The sequence below is a fragment of the Pelobates fuscus genome, chromosome 5 (genome assembly GCF_036172605.1).
Source record: "Pelobates fuscus isolate aPelFus1 chromosome 5, aPelFus1.pri, whole genome shotgun sequence".
Taxonomy (NCBI): domain Eukaryota; kingdom Metazoa; phylum Chordata; class Amphibia; order Anura; family Pelobatidae; genus Pelobates; species Pelobates fuscus.
Window position 1 is genome coordinate 203780518 of NC_086321.1, and position 18664 is coordinate 203799181.

The 18664-nt window shown below is 39.7% G+C and overlaps 1 protein-coding gene across 1 annotated transcript in view; it reads left to right on the plus strand.

The window, feature by feature from the left end:
* Positions 1–13289, plus strand: part of LOC134611271 (nucleotide sugar transporter SLC35D2-like) — a 158032-nt gene extending 144743 nt beyond the window's left edge. The window contains exons 9-12 of the mRNA XM_063454962.1: positions 2417–2484; positions 2783–2861; positions 10308–10390; positions 13098–13289. Of these exons, the coding sequence (XP_063311032.1) occupies positions 2417–2484; positions 2783–2861; positions 10308–10390; positions 13098–13266 (399 nt within the window). The 3' untranslated portion in view covers positions 13267–13289. The remainder of the gene's footprint in view (positions 1–2416; positions 2485–2782; positions 2862–10307; positions 10391–13097) is intronic.
* The last annotated feature ends 5375 nt before the right edge of the window (positions 13290–18664 follow it).

Here is an 18664-nt window from a genome sequence, read left to right on the forward strand (position 1 = left end):
CCATCTATGGCCTCAACGGCCAAGGGTGTCTCCCTTAACTGGGATGGGAAATTGTGTTTAGTGGCAAAGGCTTGGTCGATAAAATTCTCAGCAGCTCCGGAATCTATCAACGCCATAGCCTTTACTACTTCCTTCTCCCAAGTTAAGGAAACTGGTAGCAGAAGCCTGTGATCTTTATAATTAGGAGTAGAGGACAAAATAGAAACACCCAAGGCCTGTCCTCTAGAGAAACTTAGGTGCGAGCGTTTCCCGGGCGGTTAGAACAGTTCGAGAGTAAATGACCTCTGGCTCCACAATACATACATAACCCCTCCCTTCTCCTGTGCTGTCTCTCCTCCTCAGAGAGGTGGGTATAGCCTATCTGCATAGGTTCAGGAAGCAGAGAGACCGTGGAGTCAGGGCTGGGAAATGCGGGGGCTAACCTAAAGGAAGGTCTCCGGTTCCTTTCTCGAGTGTTCTGTCTCTCTCTTAAACGTTCATCTATACGAGAAATGAATGAAATTAAATCCTCTAGATTTTCAGGAAGTTCTCTAGTAGCAACCTCGTCAAGGATTACATCTGATAGCCCATTCAAAAATACATCCATATACGCCTGCTCATTCCACTTGACCTCTGACGCCAGAGACCTGAACTCTAGTGCATAATCCACAAGTGTTCGGTTCTCCTGTCTCAGGCGCAACAGTGATCTGGCTGCATTAACCTTTCTACCTGGAGGGTCAAACGTTCTTCTAAAAGCAGCTACAAATGCGTTATAGTTATATACTAACGGGTTATCGTTCTCCCATAATGGGTTGGCCCATCTCAGAGCCTTCTCAATGAGTAAGGTGATAATAAATCCTACCTTTGCCCTATCTGTAGGATAGGAGCGAGGTTGCAATTCAAAGTGGATGCTAATTTGGTTTAAAAAACCACAACATTTCTCAGGAGCCCCACCATAACGTACTGGTGGGGTAATGCGAGAAGAAGCACCTACTGTGGCTACCTCTAGGCCTGAACTTACAGGAGAGATAGGAGTAGTACGTATCTCCTCTGGTGGGTTATTGGCACGAGATAATAATGCCTGTAGCGCTAGCGCCATCTGATCCATTCTGTGATCCATGGCTTCAAACCTAGGATCAGGAGAAGCAAGCTGACTGTTTGTACTTGCAGGATCCATTGGCCCTGTCATAATGTCAGGATCGGGACAGGGATCCAACACGCAGAGTACAAACAGTAGCCAGATACGTATACCGGACCTTAGAATGGCCGGACTAACGTAAGTAGTACAGTAGAGAATGGTCAAAGACAAGCCGAGGTCGAGGGTAACAGAAGACAGGTAAGCGAGAGACAAGCCGAATCAAGGGTAACAGAGATAAGCAGAGTAGAGCAAACAAGCCGGGTCAAAACCAAAAGGGATAACTAGAATACACGAGCACTGAGTGACTAGAACAAACTAGAACCACGACAGGGCAATGAGCTAATGAAAGAAGCACTGTTAAATGCCCTGTTCAGATAAGTAAACACGCCTCCGAGGCGTCCTGATTGGTCCTGAAGCAATTGAGTGACAGGTCGTTCCGGGTTGGCGTCCTGACGTCGACTTCCGGACGTCATGCTATAAAAGGGAGTCACTCCCTCGCGGCCGGCTTTGCATGACCGGATAAACCGCGAGGAAGGGGGAAATCAGACCGTCCGGATGGATGAACGGCTAAGTCTCTACCTCTTTCGGAGGTAGAGACCTCAGGTACCCTGACAGATGTAAAGTGAGCTATTCCAGAGCTTTGTCGAGTGCTATCAGGCGCTCTCGTGCATTGTCCTGCTCTCGTGCTCTCTCAGGCAGCTCCTCCGACCTCCGCCATTGCCTGCTAGCGTCCCGCGCTAACTACTTCCTGGGCGTGACCACATGATCCTCATTCCATTCCTTCTAATCCCTACTCAAGTTCATAATCCCAAGCTCATCCAACCATGTCCTTATGGTCCTTGCTTTGTGCACTGAGGCACAGGCAGGCTGGAATAGAAAAGGTCCTTATAGTGTATGAAAGTACTGCTGTTTATTCCAGCTATGGATTTCTTCCAGGACACCACTGTAGAACAGAATACTTACGACAGATACAGGCAACAGAACACAAATTATTAGAACCTTAAGCTAATATATTTTATAAGAAAGTAAAATGAGACAATGGACCTCTAAGATATACACATTGACTAGAACAGGGATAGGCAACCTTCGGCACTCCAGCTGTTGTTGACTACATCCCCCTTAATGCTCTTACACCCATAATGCTGGCAAATCATCATGGGAGGTGTAGTCCAAAACATCTGGAGTGCCGAAGGTTGCCTATGCCTGCACTAGAATCAGAAAATATGGCGAGTGTTAAAACACAGTAATACCTGGAAATGTTGCGTACATAGACAATAAATTTCCTTCTTCTTATTGCAGGCTGTCAGTTTTAGTGAATGGACAAATATCTATTTTACTGCACAATTCATCCTTTCCTGCTTGATGGGGTAAGTAGACATTGCTACACATGTACTAATCATTGTAGCAATGTAAAGAGATTATCTGCATTTTTTTTATCATTTGTACAACAAAATGCTCTTTTTGTGTATGTAGAAAATACTTACTGAAATGGTAATGTCGGCTGATTAGGACTGTTTTCAAATACCTGGCAGTAAATCTCTTCGGCTAGATGGCTGTTGGCACATTTACTAAAAACATGTCTGAATTGTTTGGTCTGAGCATACTGTTTTAATTCCAGCTGTCCGATGCTTTATTCTCATGTACTCCTTTTTTGGTCCACCACAGATTTATCCTGCTATATTCAGTTGTGCTGTGCAGTTACTATACTTCAGCTCTTACAACTAATGTTGTTGGTGCTCTCAAGGTAAGTGGGGAAAAACACAATTATCCATATGATACACCCAATTTTTTTTTTAGCAATATTCTAAGTGTTTTTTTTTATCAACATTCTAAGTTTTTAATGTTGAATAAAATACATATTTATAGCTATAAGCTACTTAGAAAGCTTAAAATAAGCAGGTATCAGAATATATATACTTGTCACAAATTTTTCAGCAAAAAGTCTGAGTAAAGTGTATTGTAGTTATGGTGAGCATACTGCCATGTAAAACGTGCAGTATATTTAACAGACAGTTTCCAAAATGCATACCAAAACAGCAGTGCAGGATACAAATAATCCATCTCACTCATCCAATCCAGTTGTCAATTTACGAATACACAATATGAACAATTTCTTGTTGTCTAAAAAGCAAAAATAAAGATTTATCAAGGCAAAACAGGCCAGATTTTTGGATCCAAACTGCTATATATTGAGAGATGTTCTATTGGTTGGCATGGAGGTTGCACCTTATTTAACAGTTTAAGAGCACCTGCAATTGTTTTGCTAAATCGTCCTGTGATGTTAATTGTTTAATTTAACCCCTTAAGGACGGCGGGCGTTCTATGCCGTCCTTTTTGGGGTGGCTCTACACGCCTAGAACGTCCACGCCGTCCAGGGCACGATCCTGGGGTATGTCTGCTCTGGAAGACCCCCTCTGCCCGATCCGGCCCTCAAGGGTCATGTGATCGTGGGGTCCTTTGCGATCACATGGCCAGAATAGCCAGCTTATACAGTGCCTGCAGGTGGACTGCCTGAACTCTCAGCCTGTTCCCCTCATGCCTGTAAAAAAAATAAAATTAAATAGTCAATAAAAGTTATAAAACCATTTATAAATCAAATAAAAAGTACTTAGATCATATCTATATATCTATATTATGAAACCAGGGGGCTGCACTCACCTGAGCATACATAAATGGGTTGCTGCTGGGGGCCAATTTATACAATACACAAGATCCAGTGCACTCACCTATCCACTAAACAGCAACTTCAATGTTGACCGATTGTATTAGTTTTTTTTTTTTTTTTAAACACCTAAATAATGGGGGTTTAGTTGCATTATATGATTATACATTGCATAAGCCTGCCACAACGTCAATGTACCCCATATTTGGCAGGTCCTACTGAGTGTGCTGGATCTTGTTTATTGTGTGTAATAAGCCAAGTACTTTTATATACACATCCATGAACCATTATTCTAAGTGTATTTTAATATATATATTTTTTTTAAATTTACAAAAGAATATATATATTTTTTCCAATTTATTTATTGATTATTTTTAATATATATATATATATATATATATATATATATAAAATTATATATAAATATTAAAATACACTTACAATGATGTTAATTATATATATATATATATATTAAAAATAATCAATAAATAAATTTGAAAAAATATATATATTCTTTTGTAAATTTAAAAAAAATATATATACCTGTTAAAATTAGTTCTAATGCCTCGTTTCCACTGAGCGGATCGGTTCGGGTTGGTACAGTTTGGAAGGTTTAGAATGGACCAGCCCATTCTGGTGAGCGTTTCCACTGCAAGTCAGACCTTCAGGGCCATGCAGGGTTTAGAAAAAATGCTCTTCCTGTCCACCAATCAATGGATTGTATAGTAGATCCGCCCTAACCGAACCGTTCCATTTTCTATGGCCCTACATCTGAAGCAGGGCCCTGAATGGATCGGTACGGTTCGCTTGTATGGACCACTTTCATAATGGAAACACCCAAAATAGCGAACCGTACCGAACTGAACCGAACCGATCCGCTCAGTGGAAACGAGGCATTACTGTAGTTTGATATTAATATACAGGAAGATGAACCAGGCAAAGATGAGTAGTAAAGTTGTAAAATCTTCTCTTCCGCTCAATGCGTTTCGTCCAGTGGACTTTTCAAAGAGCTGTGTTTCCTCAGCTGTTCCGACTTCTTAAATGTCCAAATTCGCGCTGCTTTCGTTCGTGCGTGCATGCGCATTATGGCAGACGTTACGATAACGTCACCGCGCATGCGTGCACAACCAGCCTGGAACGCAAATAACTTTATTGATGTTCTATGCCGTACTAGACCACCTGATCCGACAGACTACAATGAGCGATCACGCTCACATAGTGGAGGCATATAACGGAGTGTAACAAACAACCCATTCAAACCATCACAGTATCTTTAGTACAATTACAGTGCATTCATTAAATGTATAATTACATTAAAAATCAGTTATATCAATAAACTTTATTTAAATCACTGTTAAATTTTTTTTTTAAAAGATAACTTTCTATATTGGAAATACAAACATGTATTAAAGTGCATATATTGTACCTGAATTATATAATTCCAATTTTAAAGAAACCCTCTCTAAAGTAGTATCAACCTCAGGTAGCAGTGTCAGCAGTTTCCTCATATGTGGTTTATAGGATCATATGCCCACGTGGCCTCACCTATGTGGGCAAAACCGCAAATGACCTTAGAGAACACATGCAGGGTCACAGATCCGCTTTCCGCAGGGCACTACTGAATGGCACAGCTGGCACTCTTGTTGCCCGTCACTTTTTGGAATCAGGACATAATCTCTCTTCCCTTCGATTCATGGGAATTGATCATGTGCCCATCTCCCCAAATTGGGACATTCAACTCCTGAGGTGTGAAGCCTTTTGGAAACCCACCTGGGGATCTCTATCCCTACATGGGATTAAAATAAAAAAAAACCTCACTATACTGTTTTCTCCAAAGGAAATAAAGGGTTTTAACTCCTAAATATCCATTTAGGGTTTTTATAGTATATATATTAAATGCTCTATTAGTGGTTTTTACTTGATGCAACACAACCAGATTGTATTTGTGCAGTATGTGTGGGAATCCAAGGTAAACACCTTCATATATTTTAGTTCTGTTAAATGTTATAATTGCATGTCTCTTTTTGCGATACTGTAACTAAGTCTTTACTAGTGTTGCAACTATGTATCTTAATATAGAGTTGACCGACAGCCTTATTTCTCTTTCCTTGGTGCGGGGACTGCTCGATAGGCATGTGCATTGGGGAAAATATTCGGCTCGGTTCGGCATTCCAAAATTCGGGACTGCGTCAATTCGGGACTTCGTCAATTCGGCACTTCGACACTTGGGAACGTCGGCAACTTCGGCACTTCGCCACTTGAACACTTCGGCACTTCAGCACTTCAGAACTTAGACACTTCGGAACTGTTCTTGCAGCCACTTGGTAGACAACTGCCTAATTCCCACGGTATTAGGGAGTTATCTACCAAAAGGCTGAATGACTTCAATTGGTCTTTCGGCCAAATTTACTAATACTAAGTAAAAATTACTTAGTATTAGTAAATTTTGCCCCTACTCGCTATACCGCGAGTAGGGGCATGTCTATTAAACAGCCTGTGGCTGCTCACTGTTAAAAAAAAAAAAAAAGGGTCCCCCCTCCCTGAGCGGCGGGTGGGGGCCCTAAAGTAAAAAAAGGGGGGAGTACCTATTGTCCTCCCCACCAGCCCCCACCCCTGAGCGGCTGGTGGGGGCCCTAAATAAAAATCGGGGGAGACCTAATGTCCTCCCCCCTGGCCCCCCCCGAGCAGCGGGTGGGGGCCCTAAATACAAATTGGGGGGACCTAATATCCTCCCCTTTGGCCCCCACCCCTGAGTGGGGCCCTATTTTTGGCGCCTCTGACGAAATAGGGCAGTACCCTATGAAACGCGTAAGGCTGTAATCTTTGCAAAGAGAACTGTTGGAGAAAGTATGACTCGACATTCTACAACTGTTGCCTGACGTCACTCTGGAGATTCACCCCTCGATGTGAGGTCGGAGGTGATCTTTCAAAGAACGCGGATGCCGTCCTCACCGGCTGCTGCAATATCGATTTGGAAGGAGAAGATCATCAACCACAGCCATCCAGAAAGACTGAACAGGTTTTATGGTCCTTTTACTTTCTCCCATCTCGGAACAGTTTGATAGCATATTATTTATGCAGTATTTTGATGTTTTGATTATTAATACGGATTTTTAATAATAAAGTATTTTTCCTTTTTTACAAACCATAATTTTCTACAAGTCATCTTTGTTTTAGACGGACTTAATTTTAAGTATCAATACGATTTAATTTGTACATCTATTTTTGATACTACAGTTGCAGTTTTCTTGCAGTCAGCCCAGACTTCTCAGATGAAAGACTGTTTATTAGGCTGTCAGTTCTTGATACTAACAAGCCTAGAGTTTATATGCTGGTGTATGCTCATTTTTATCTTTCCTCCTCTTTTTATATGAAATTAGAGTAATTCATAAATACCTCTATATATTTCCTAGCAGATCAAAGGTGTTTTATGATACATATTCATCACTTTCTGTGCAATATTTGGTTGTTTGCACGCTAGGACTGATTCATTTACAATTTGGACTTTTCATTCAGACTTTTATCCATTGCTGCTATATAGGATTAAGGCATTATATATTGATTTTCTCTTCTTTTGATGATCTAAGAGTATTTGGATTATTCTAACTATATCACTTTTTTGAAGTTTTATATTGCATTTATGTTGATATTCTCGTTTATTATACTGCAATACTTGTCTGATATTTTATAGCTGCATTATCTGATATCTTATTCACATTTTTAAGCTCCTGGATTACTTTATCTTTATAAGAATAAGGGGGGGACCTAATGTCCTCCCCCCTGGCCCCCACCCCTAAACGGTGGGTGGGGGCCCTAAACAAGAATAAGGGGGGGGACCTATTGTCCTCCCCCCCGGCACCCACTCCTGAGCGGTAGGTGGGGGCCCTAAATACAAATTGGGGGGTCTAATGTCCTCCCCCCTGGCCCCCACCCCGAGCGGAGGGTGGGGGCCCTAAATACAAATTGGGGGGGACCTAATGTCCTCCCCCCTGGCCCCCACCCCTGAGCAGCGGGTGGGGGCCCTAAATACAAACCCCCCTCCCCCCAGGTGACTAGGGGTCCCCAAACCCCTAGTCACCCCCTCCCCAAAAAAATGAAACCCCTACCTACCCTCCTCACCCTAAAAATAATGAGGAGGGACCTTTAACTAAGTACCTGTAAAAATAAAAATAAACTTACCATTTGATGTTTTCTTTCTTCTAAAATCTCCTTTTTTTCAGCCCCAAAAAAGGCCAAATAAAAATCCATAATAACCGACGCAATAAAAAAAAAAAAAAACTAGTGCAAAATAATAATAATCCATCTTCACCCGGGGGGGCTCCATGCAGACTGAGCTCTGCAGAGCGGGGGAAGGTTTATAAAGTCTTGCCCCGCCCTACAATTAGGTTCAGAGCACTCTGATTGGTGGGTTTAAGCCATCCAATCAGAGTACTCTGACAGGTAAATGAAGAGACTGACATGTAAGTCTCTACATTTACCTGTCACAGCACTCTGAATGGTTGGTTTGAAATCCACCAATCAGAGTGCTCTGTGTCATTTTACACAGCGTGGGAAAGTTCTTTGGAATTTTCCCACGCTGTGTAATTTGACTCATAACTCTCTGATTGGTGGATTAAGACACTGTTTTTAATTGCTGCGATCACATTACTTTGGTATACTCAAAATGTTCTTACAATATATTAATTAATACACTTTAGCTAATTTAGAACTATTTATTTATATCCCACATTTGGATTCAGTGTAGGACCCACCGATATTATAGTACTGTGAGGTAGTGGTGGGCTCAACACAACATGGCCATATGGTGGAACTGAATCCCCATATTTTGTCTTCTTAGATAGGCGAATTAAGTAGTCTTATGAGACTATTAGTGTATTTTTATGTGTGCGCTGTAATTTAATTTGGGCCACTTGGACAGCAGCTCATGCATTTTGTCTCTAATGGACTTTTTCAATGACAGTTGTCTAGTGGCAAAGTGGAAAAAGAGAGAGGAGCTCACTTGCGATATACAGTCTAATTACAGTTTGTTCTAGGTGGAAAATAAAATGAAGCCAGACCAAGTAATGCAAACAAATGTTAACTCTTTATGGGCTGATCTGTTAAGTAATATTGCAATATGACAGTTTCAAAGTTAATTTAAAAATCATTATAGAACAGTAAATTTTAAGCATTGAAATACCTACTAAGTTTACAGAAGTGCCAAGAATATTTGCTATCCTAATTGGTTCTAATTTTCTAATGACAATTGGCTAAAACAGGGCCCGAACATAGAGTTTATTTCAACATTTATTATGTGACTCACGCCACATATTTTTATTAAGCATAGCTCATGTGACAGGTCAATCTTCATGAAATAGAGTTTCTTATTAGCAAAATGGAGTTTGCATTGTTAGTACAACTACTACAAAATAATAGAGCAGCAGTAATTTATTATTACATATTTGTGGACTAATTATAATAATAATACAAAGCCATATATGAACTAAATTACCCCGTTATAGGTACAAAAGCAAGGATCTGAAGTGTATATAGAAATAAACAAAAACAGGAAAGTAAAAATACCTTAAACTCAGACCCAAGATGCGTCCACTTGTTCATTTAAACCCTTAGGGTCTGGCGTATCCAAGAGGTAGATCCACTTAGATTAGGCTGATAATTTCCTATGTCTCAGAGCTGGATTAATCTGAGGAGGTTTCCAGTGTATACCCATGACAAATAGATTGCATGATATTTATGAATGATAACCCATGTTCTTTGAATCTGAATTTGGCCCACATATTGTAAACCTCAGGGATCAGTTAAAAAGTAAAGTTTTAGATGAAACATGGGATATGATCCTGTACAAAGAAAGATTGAAGCCAGATTGAAAGGTAGTAATATGTGACATGATGCCACAAGTTAGGTATCTTCTGTGTTCATGCCTATTACATTTAAACTTAAATTAGAGTCTAAGGTTAGAAGCCATGAGATCGAGTGAATATGAAGGGACAGTCCAAGCAGCAATGTAAAAGTCCAAAGCCAAGAGTTTAGTTATCAGGAATCCATCCAAAACAATTAAAGATGTTAGGTTTGGTGAGACCAATCTCTTATCTCAACAATGGGGCCCAAAGTGTCAGGTTTAAACAGTAACTGAATAACTACTATCACATACTCTAACCTGGGCACATTAAAAGTGCAATGTGAGAATGACTTTCAGGGCCTTAAGCAGGTAAGCATGAGAATGATAACATAATTTAAAGGAGCATATATACACTATATTCTTCGTGGAACTCGCCTGCTGTAGTTGTTATGTTGTAGTGGGTGAGCAGTGAAAATATTTGTGAACAGTTTTTGATAACTTACCTGGGGATTGCAGTGCGCCCACCTCAACTCCTAATGAGCTTCTGTTTCCTCCGCTGAGCTAAGCACTGCTTACTACTTACTACTCAACTACTATTTACTACTTTCATTTAATATTGCATTTTACATTTTGTATTGATACACACTTTTTAAAATGGATTTATTTAATGTATGTATTTTGTTTTTTAGAATGTATTCGTTGCCTATATCGGTATTATCATTGGAGGAGATTACACTTTTTCTTGGTTAAACTTTATAGGTTTAAATATTTGGTAAGTTTTTTTTTGTTTTTTTTGTCTTTTGTACTGCTTATGTTTAGTGTTTCAATGCAGCCTATATTGATAATATTTAACCTATGTTTGACCTATAATCACTCATTAATGCATGTACTTGTATATTTGTTGTGGGTATATATGTGTGCATATGGGAGAAAAAATATTTTAACACGGATGTATATGGATTACTCACAGTAAAACAGACATTCGCAAAAACAGTAAAACAGACATTCGCAAAAACCAACGTATTAAGTTAAAAGCCCTCTGTCCTTTGATAATAATTATTTAACATTCCTTGTGTTAGACACATCCTTAGATTACATTTCAATCATCTGTTTTTGCATTTTTATCTTTTTATGGGATCGCCCTGATTTAACTACTTGGTTAACTTTTCACAGAACCTGAATTCCATTTAATTCAATGTTTTAAATAGCTTTAAATAGCGTTAGCATTATATTGTACACTTTACATTTAAAGGAAATCCCTATGGCTATGCCTAGGAAGAGCACAGTTAAAAAAAAAATCAGAGCTGCTTTATGTTTTGTCTGTATCAGGGAATTAGTAAAATTACCTGAGAGCCAGGCAGTAGCAATGTTGACACTGTGTTTGACAGAAACCCAGCCATAAGAAGTCTGTTCTGTTTGTCTGGGGTTAGCATGCTGTCCTGATACCAGATGCAAATGTTGCACAAAATTTATATTGCAAGCAAAGAAGAGTATTCTATGTGGTAAACTGACAGCACAAGAAGGCAGCCCTACATTTAAATAAAAAGGTATACATCTCTAAAATAAAATATTTTAAACGCTGCATTTATAAGGCGTTTGAAAGGCTACAGGGACAGGATCCTTGCACCATAACTACTTCAGTAATATGATGTTAGGTGCTTACACTGTCTCTTTAATAGTTTTCTAAGCACCATGACCTCTACTGCTTATTTTATTACTTCTGGTGCTATGAATCTTTTAGTCGTTCCCCTTTAGATGTCAAATGGTGGGCAGTAACAAAAGAAGCATTGAATGAGCTATAGTGGTTTTGGTGCCTCGGGTGCTTCATTTAATATATGTATTATATTTTGTTCTCAGGAAAATGCACATATCTTTTATATTAAATATTGCTTACCTGCCTCTGAATTAGTGATTTGCAAAAGATGACTCAAAGTTATTGATTGGGGCCATAAGGCAAGAAGACGGGATTAGGTGGTTGACCAAGTGTTGTAGAAGGAGAGATCAAAATGTGAAAAGAGGCAATATGAGGATGGAGATTTGCATATTATAAATTAAAAGCAAACCTTATTACACATCCTCAATTAATCCACTAGATTACATTCATACAAAACCTTTAGAGATTCTGTCAATCTGTTAAATATAGGCCTCATGCTATAACAGGACCATTGCATGTATCTTTTTACAGCATGATAGTAATTAAAGGACTACTCTAGGCACCCAGACCACTTCAGCTTAATGAAGTGGTCTGGGTGCCAGGTCCTTCTAGGGTTAACCCATTTTTTTCATAAACATAGCAGTTTCAGAGAAACTGCTATGTTTGTGAATGGGTTAAGCCTTCCCCTATTTCCTCTAGTGGCTGTCTCACTGACAGCCGCTAGAGGCGCTTGCGTGATTCTCACTGTGAAAATCACAGTGAGAGCACGCAAGCGTCCATAGGAAAGCATTATGAATGCTTTCCTATGTGACCGGCTGAATGCGCGCGCAGCTCTTGCCGCGCGTGCGCATTCAGCCGACGGGGAGGAGAAGAGGAGGATCGGAGGAGGAGAGCTCTCCGCCCACCGCTGGAAAAAGGTAAGTTTTTACCCCTTTCCCCTTTCCAGAGCCCGGCGGGAGGGAGACCCTGAGGGTGGGGGCACCCTCAGGGCACTCTAGTGCCAGGAAAACGAGTATGTTTTCCTGGCACTAGAGTGGTCCTTTAAGGGTATTTCATGCTATTCAAGGATATTTTTTTACATGAGAAGAAGCATGTATGCTAAAATGTGTGGTTTTACTAGAACAAGGTTCCTGGTATTTGAAATATCTTTTGTTTATTCCATGAAATACAAGCTTATGAACCCTCCCTCATGTTTGGGGGATTGGAGAGCAATATTCACTGTGGGGATTGCTATAATCACTATACTCACTTGAATCACAACGGTTGCTCTTGTAAGAGCATCCTGCTTCGCTCTCTGGACTAGGAGAGGTCTACCCACTGGAAGCTGAATCCTGGTCTTGGGTCCAGGGTGGGTGGAGAACAGCGAGACCCCAACCAAGCTGCATTAGTTTGTGGGGTTTACGATGGTTATGGTGTTCCAGTGCTGTGCTTATGGTACTCAAAGATTACTAGGAAGCAGCGATTGACGGAGGTACCCGGTCGGGGTGCCAGGCAGTCCGTCACAATAAGTAAATAACATTTTGCATGTGAATCTTAAAAGTTTTTGGCCCCAAATGCTACCCTATGTTATATATCTTTGCTCTTGCAATATAAATAAACACATATTGATACACTAGACATTTGGAAGTAAGATAATACATACATTTAGTATATATATATATTTAGTACATTTTAAAATAATTCACAGCATCTTTTACATTCAAAGCCTGGTAGGATGGCCATTTTCTTTTATTTTCTTCCCCATGTTTTCCAATTTTATTTATTTTTTGTTGGATAAAAGTACTGATTATGGAAATTATTTTAACATGCTTTTCTTTAATTACAGCATGTCAGGTGGCATGTCTTACTCTTTCTTTACATTATGGTCGAATACACAACCCAAGGACAACAAAATTGAGGTCATGGATGCAATCAGCACTCATCATAGGGAAGATGAGAAAAATGCAACATGTGATTTAGAGCAACAGTTACTAATCAGACACGATGACAAATAAGACTTTTTATATTTTAGAATTGTTAAATATTTTAAAATATAAAGTAAATATAATATAAATGGAGCTCTAGAGTTTTTTCTAAGTTTGTGTCTAGTGAAGGCGTCTAGATTTTAAAAAAGTATTCTGTGAAAATAAGAGAACCTGTGGAAAATCTAGAATATGAGGGGTAAAAAGGATACAATGTAAAGGTAAGAAAGGAAATAGAAAACAGAGATATATTCGCTATATGAAAAATATAACTTTCACGTTCCCATGCAGGGTTGCGGGATGCAAATTTAGGGGTAGCAAAAGAGCAAACCTTCAAGAACAGATAAATATTTAAATAAATAAAAAGTGTTACTATACATTAGTGAATAAAAAAAAAACACTTAAAGGGACACAGTTAGCATCTAAAGCATAAACATATAAGCCCATTGCAGTGCATATGGTGTTGCCAGGCTATTGGTACCATCTCCCGTTTCCATGTCAAACCATTTTGAGAAGTTGAACACAAACAGTGAGTCCCAAGGCCATTTTTCCAGTTTGGCCTTTAATTTGAAATTCACTTTAAACTCATAATAATTCTCACTTCAGTGAATAACACTGACATATAACCAAACCGTGTTGCATCAGCATATTTCCTTGTAATTGATCTCTTTCTGGTTTATAAATCCTGCAGTTTCTGAGAGAAAAAGTATTACTTGGAACATTAAAGGACCACTCTAGGCACCCAGACCACTTCAGCTTAATGAGGTGGTCTGGGTGCCAGGTCCCTCTAGGATTAGCCCTTTTTTTAATAAACATAGCAGTTTCAGAGAAACTGCTATGTTTATACTGAGGGTTAATCCAGCCTCCAAAACCTCTAGTGGCTGTCTCATTGACAGCCGCTAGAGGCGCTTGCGTGCTTCTCACTGTGAAAATCACAGTGAGAGCACACAAGCGTCCATAGGAAAGCATTGTAAATGCTTTCCTATGCGACCGGCTGAATGCGAGCGCGGCTCCTGCCGCGCATGCGCATTCAGCTGATGACGTCGCAAGGAAGAAGGAGAGGAGGAGGAAAGCTCCCCGCCCGGCGCTGGAGAAAGAGGTAAGTTTAACCCCTTCCTCCCCCCAGAGCCCGGCGGGAGTGGGTCCCTGAGGGTGGGGGCACCCTCAGGGCACTCTAGTGCCAGGAAAACGAGTATGTTTTCCTGGCACTAAAGTGGTCCTTTAAACAGACTTTCTGTGAAGGAAAATATGAATGAATCCTGCTTATTTACATATGCTTTGTTTAAGCTTATTTTTACACTGGAACATTTTAGTAGCCAAGGAAGAAAATACAGGGGAAAGAAAATGAGTTTCTGGAGTTTTGATACCACCTTGTATTAGATCGTATCCTTATTTGACGATTGCCATACCTTAAGGAAATACTATAGCACCACAGCCACTTCACATTAAAGTGACTATGGTACTTGTTGTAATCCTCTGGCTCTATTTTTACAGTTTGAAACTGAATGAATGTCTCCAGTCGTCAACAACCTGGCCCCTGTCTGTTGCTCAGCAAATGTTTCCATATGTGCAGCAATGTTGATTTATCTCCAGTAATTAACATATTAAAAGCTGCTCTTCATTAAACAGGTCTGTTCATATTATACTTCAATTTGAAATAAAACTCTTAGCAGAAAGGGGTTAATATAGTTTATTCCTATACTTTAAAACCATTAACTCTTTCCTTGGGTGATTACGGTCACACACACATTCCGGCTTGTCAAGACACATGTAATATGGTTTATGTTCAGTACCATGGAGAGTGATTATTTGTGATAGGACACTGAGAATGTTATATATGACAATAGTCTGGTCTCTCATATACCACATAGCAGGATGGTTACATGGAAATTTCAAACACACAACATTGTGTATGCAGCAATCATTTGATCTTTTTCAAGATCTTTGCAAAAGCAAATAGGGCAACTAAATAGGCAAATCATGTGCACGTGGCAAGCAATTGTTGTACTGTGCGACAATAGTTACTCCCCTAAAGGTCTGTATCAGCATGCCTTGCTCTCACAGCTATGCTGATTTTCAGAAGTGCTTACTGTATTTGTTTTGTATTTTATCTTTGTTTTAGATTTTTTTTTATATTCTGTCATCTCCAGTTCCTCCCTTAGATTTTTTATCCATTCAGATATTTACATTTATTACATTGATAGCGCAGGCCATTAGCCCCATGCGTCATGTAGCTGTGGAGGGAGGGGTTTAGGTTTAGTTATTGTTAGTAGCGCGTGCTAGTTAAGTTCAGGGCAGTGATTGGAGGGCAGCAATCTAGGATAGCACGCGACAGTTTAGTTTTATATAAATAACTGAGATACTTCTCAACTCATTTTGACAGGATAACTTAAAGGAGCCAGTCCCACCCATCTTTCCCCTTTTTTCTATCTTGCCGTGGGTGATAGGGTAAGTCACGCTAATCATGCAGCTTTAAAGGCAGATATTTAGAAAGGTGGACAGTCAGGCTATTAGGGCTGCACTGGGATAAGTAATGGTTTAATACTCTGGGTAATGGTTATGCCAAGATTTTGTTAATAATAATTCACTTGTAGAATAGAAAATGTTTTGGTATATGTCAATGTTTGAAAGAACAAGTTGTTTAAATAAATTACCACGGCCTCTCTCCAACCTATTGTGTCATTGTCTTTATTTATCTATTACCGCCTACAGTGCACATGTATTATGACAAACTTCTTATGTCCCTAAATAACTAAAAGAAAGTAACTAAATAAATGTTTACAGAACTGTCACCTATGGAAATTATACTATTGAATGAATAAAACGTTGAAAATCACCTGTAACCTGTGTTCTTTGAAATTTAATTAACAGATGCCCCAGGTTAATCGGAATAAATAGCTCTTAAAATCTATGATACCTATGACATAGATCCAGACTCTACAGGATTGCCAATATAATCACTCCACAACCTCTTCTCCCCTTTCTCCAACCATTGCCTCCCGGTGCGCAAGCCCTGCAGCTGAAATCGAGAGGTTTAAATGCAGATCAGTTGGTCTATGTGGTCTTCCCAGCTTCTGTGTATGGTGGTGAAGCAGGTAAGATTATTGAGACGAACGGTCTGTTTTTAAACACTGACCTAAGGTGAATGTATATGGTAGGAGGATGCCGTCATTTACTGAAGGCTGGGATCAGCTTTTCACCTCAAAACTATTTTGTAATGGAAAACCCATTCTTACTTTAGTATGTGACAGGATAATTCAGTCATATACAGGCACCTTGGGCCAGACAGTGTTTGGAAATTTTGCGGTGTGTATATATATATATTCTCTGTGAATATACTCTTTTTTTTTTCATTTATATATTTTAGTATACTTTAAAATTGTGTGTAGTGTCATGTTATCTGGTGTATGGAGTATTGCGGTGGCCATTTTGGTACACGTTTTTAAAGTTACCTCCCCCTTCCCCCCAGTTTTAATATTAATAAAATGTAATTTTTAAGGGATTTTAACATCATTTTACACATCTCTGTATCCTTTCTCCGCTCTCTTATGCATATTGCATTATACATTTTCTTTTATGTTAATTGAAAAACTGGTCACATGACTGATGACATCTGCCAGTTCTTTTTGAATGTACAAGCTTTTTAAACAGGACAGTTCCATATCTCTGAAAAAGCCTGTGTGAAGGTGTGTGTCACGGGTTTGGGGTGAATGGGCTCAGTATGCCGAGATTTTATATGGTCACTAAATTTAAGGTTTGTATTATAAAACAAATAAGTATAATGGAAAAAGTCCCAATGCAAAATAGAAATGGAAAATAAAGCAATATCTTCATAAGAAATAAAAGTCCTTAAGGTAAAATAACGTATTTTACCAGAGTTTTAGCACTGGGCAAATTATGAAAGGCTTGTTTGAAGTTGTAGCAGAATAGCAGGAGTTAAACCAAGGCTGGGTTAACCAAGGCAGAATTCAGACAGACAAGAGTGATTCAGGAAATCCACCGATGAGGCTGATCAAATTACTTCAGGCAGGATCTGGCTCTGTACTCTAGGGAAACAACAAAACAGCTGAGCACAGACCCTAGGGGTGGTCTGTGCTTGAAAGGGGAATTGTAGCCCTTCCATAAGGAGGGGTCTAAGGACCTATATAAGTGGAAGGCTCTTCTTGGTCTCTAGGTGTCCACACCTCATGTGGGTGGGATGCTATGTCAGTTTGTTGATTTAACTTGCAATACCATGGTGCTTCCATGCTTGCTGAACTGGACTCCCCAGGGCTTTGTCACTCTAAGGGTATCCTGGAGCAGCATGGGTAACACAGTACAGATAATACCCAACATGCCCACAAGAGGAGAGATAGGCATAAGGGCATACACGGTGTGCCTGCCTTCCCCTTCATGTAGCAACTCACATGGAGCGGGCAAGGAGAGAGCGGTGTGCCTTCCACTCATGGCACGCTGCTGAAGTGCTGCAGTACAAGCTGGCAGGAGGGTTTGGCGCGTCCCCCACTCTCAAGATGACGAAATCCATGTGGCGTCTGGTAAATGAGTGCAGCACACCAGCCTCTCCCGGCTTGCTGTGACAATGCTTAATTGTTTGTTTGTTTTTATTTTGGTTATAAATAAAACATTTTTTTTTTAATCAAATTTGGACCTTCCTGTTTTTATCTGGTTTTCTGTTTTACCTGGAGGATTCATACTTCATACCACCGAAGCTATATAGGATTGAGCATAACTTTAATGTGCTCCTCGTCTGTGAGTATACTTTTATTATTATTTTTTTTTTTTTTTTAGCTGTACAGAGAGCAATATCTTCTGGTTTTATTTTCACTTCACATGCTGGGGAACTCTTACTCTGATAAAACAGCATATTGAAAGATACCACTTCTATGAAGCTGACAACCACAAGCTGCTGGCCGGCCTTAAGATACCTTTTTCGAACATAAGATTAAGATCGAGACCAAGATCAGCATATCCACAGACTGGGATTGTGCCATCCTAGTGCATATATCTGGAGCTGATTTTAAGCTCCATAAGATTGTAAGTGCATTTCCTTTTTTTATTTATACTCACCAGCATCAAAAATACTACACCATATTCCGTTTTTGTATATTGCTCACTCTCAATTTAAAGGGACACAATAGTTACCTGAACAACTTCAGCTTAATGAGGTTGTTCAGGTGAGAACTATAGCTCCCTGCAGCCTCTCTCATGTAAACATGCTACTTTGGATAGAGATATTAAGAGCCAAGATTGAAGATGAAGTCTGAAGTCTTCAGATTACAAGGGACTTCTTCACAGAAATGTCCTTAGATGTAACTAGGATATTCTCTTGAACCAAGCGCTTTATCTATAGCAGCTAGGAAAGCATTATGGTTCTGCTTCTGGGATGATGACTCATCCTCCAGTTCTGCCCTCTACGCCATTCTATTTGAAG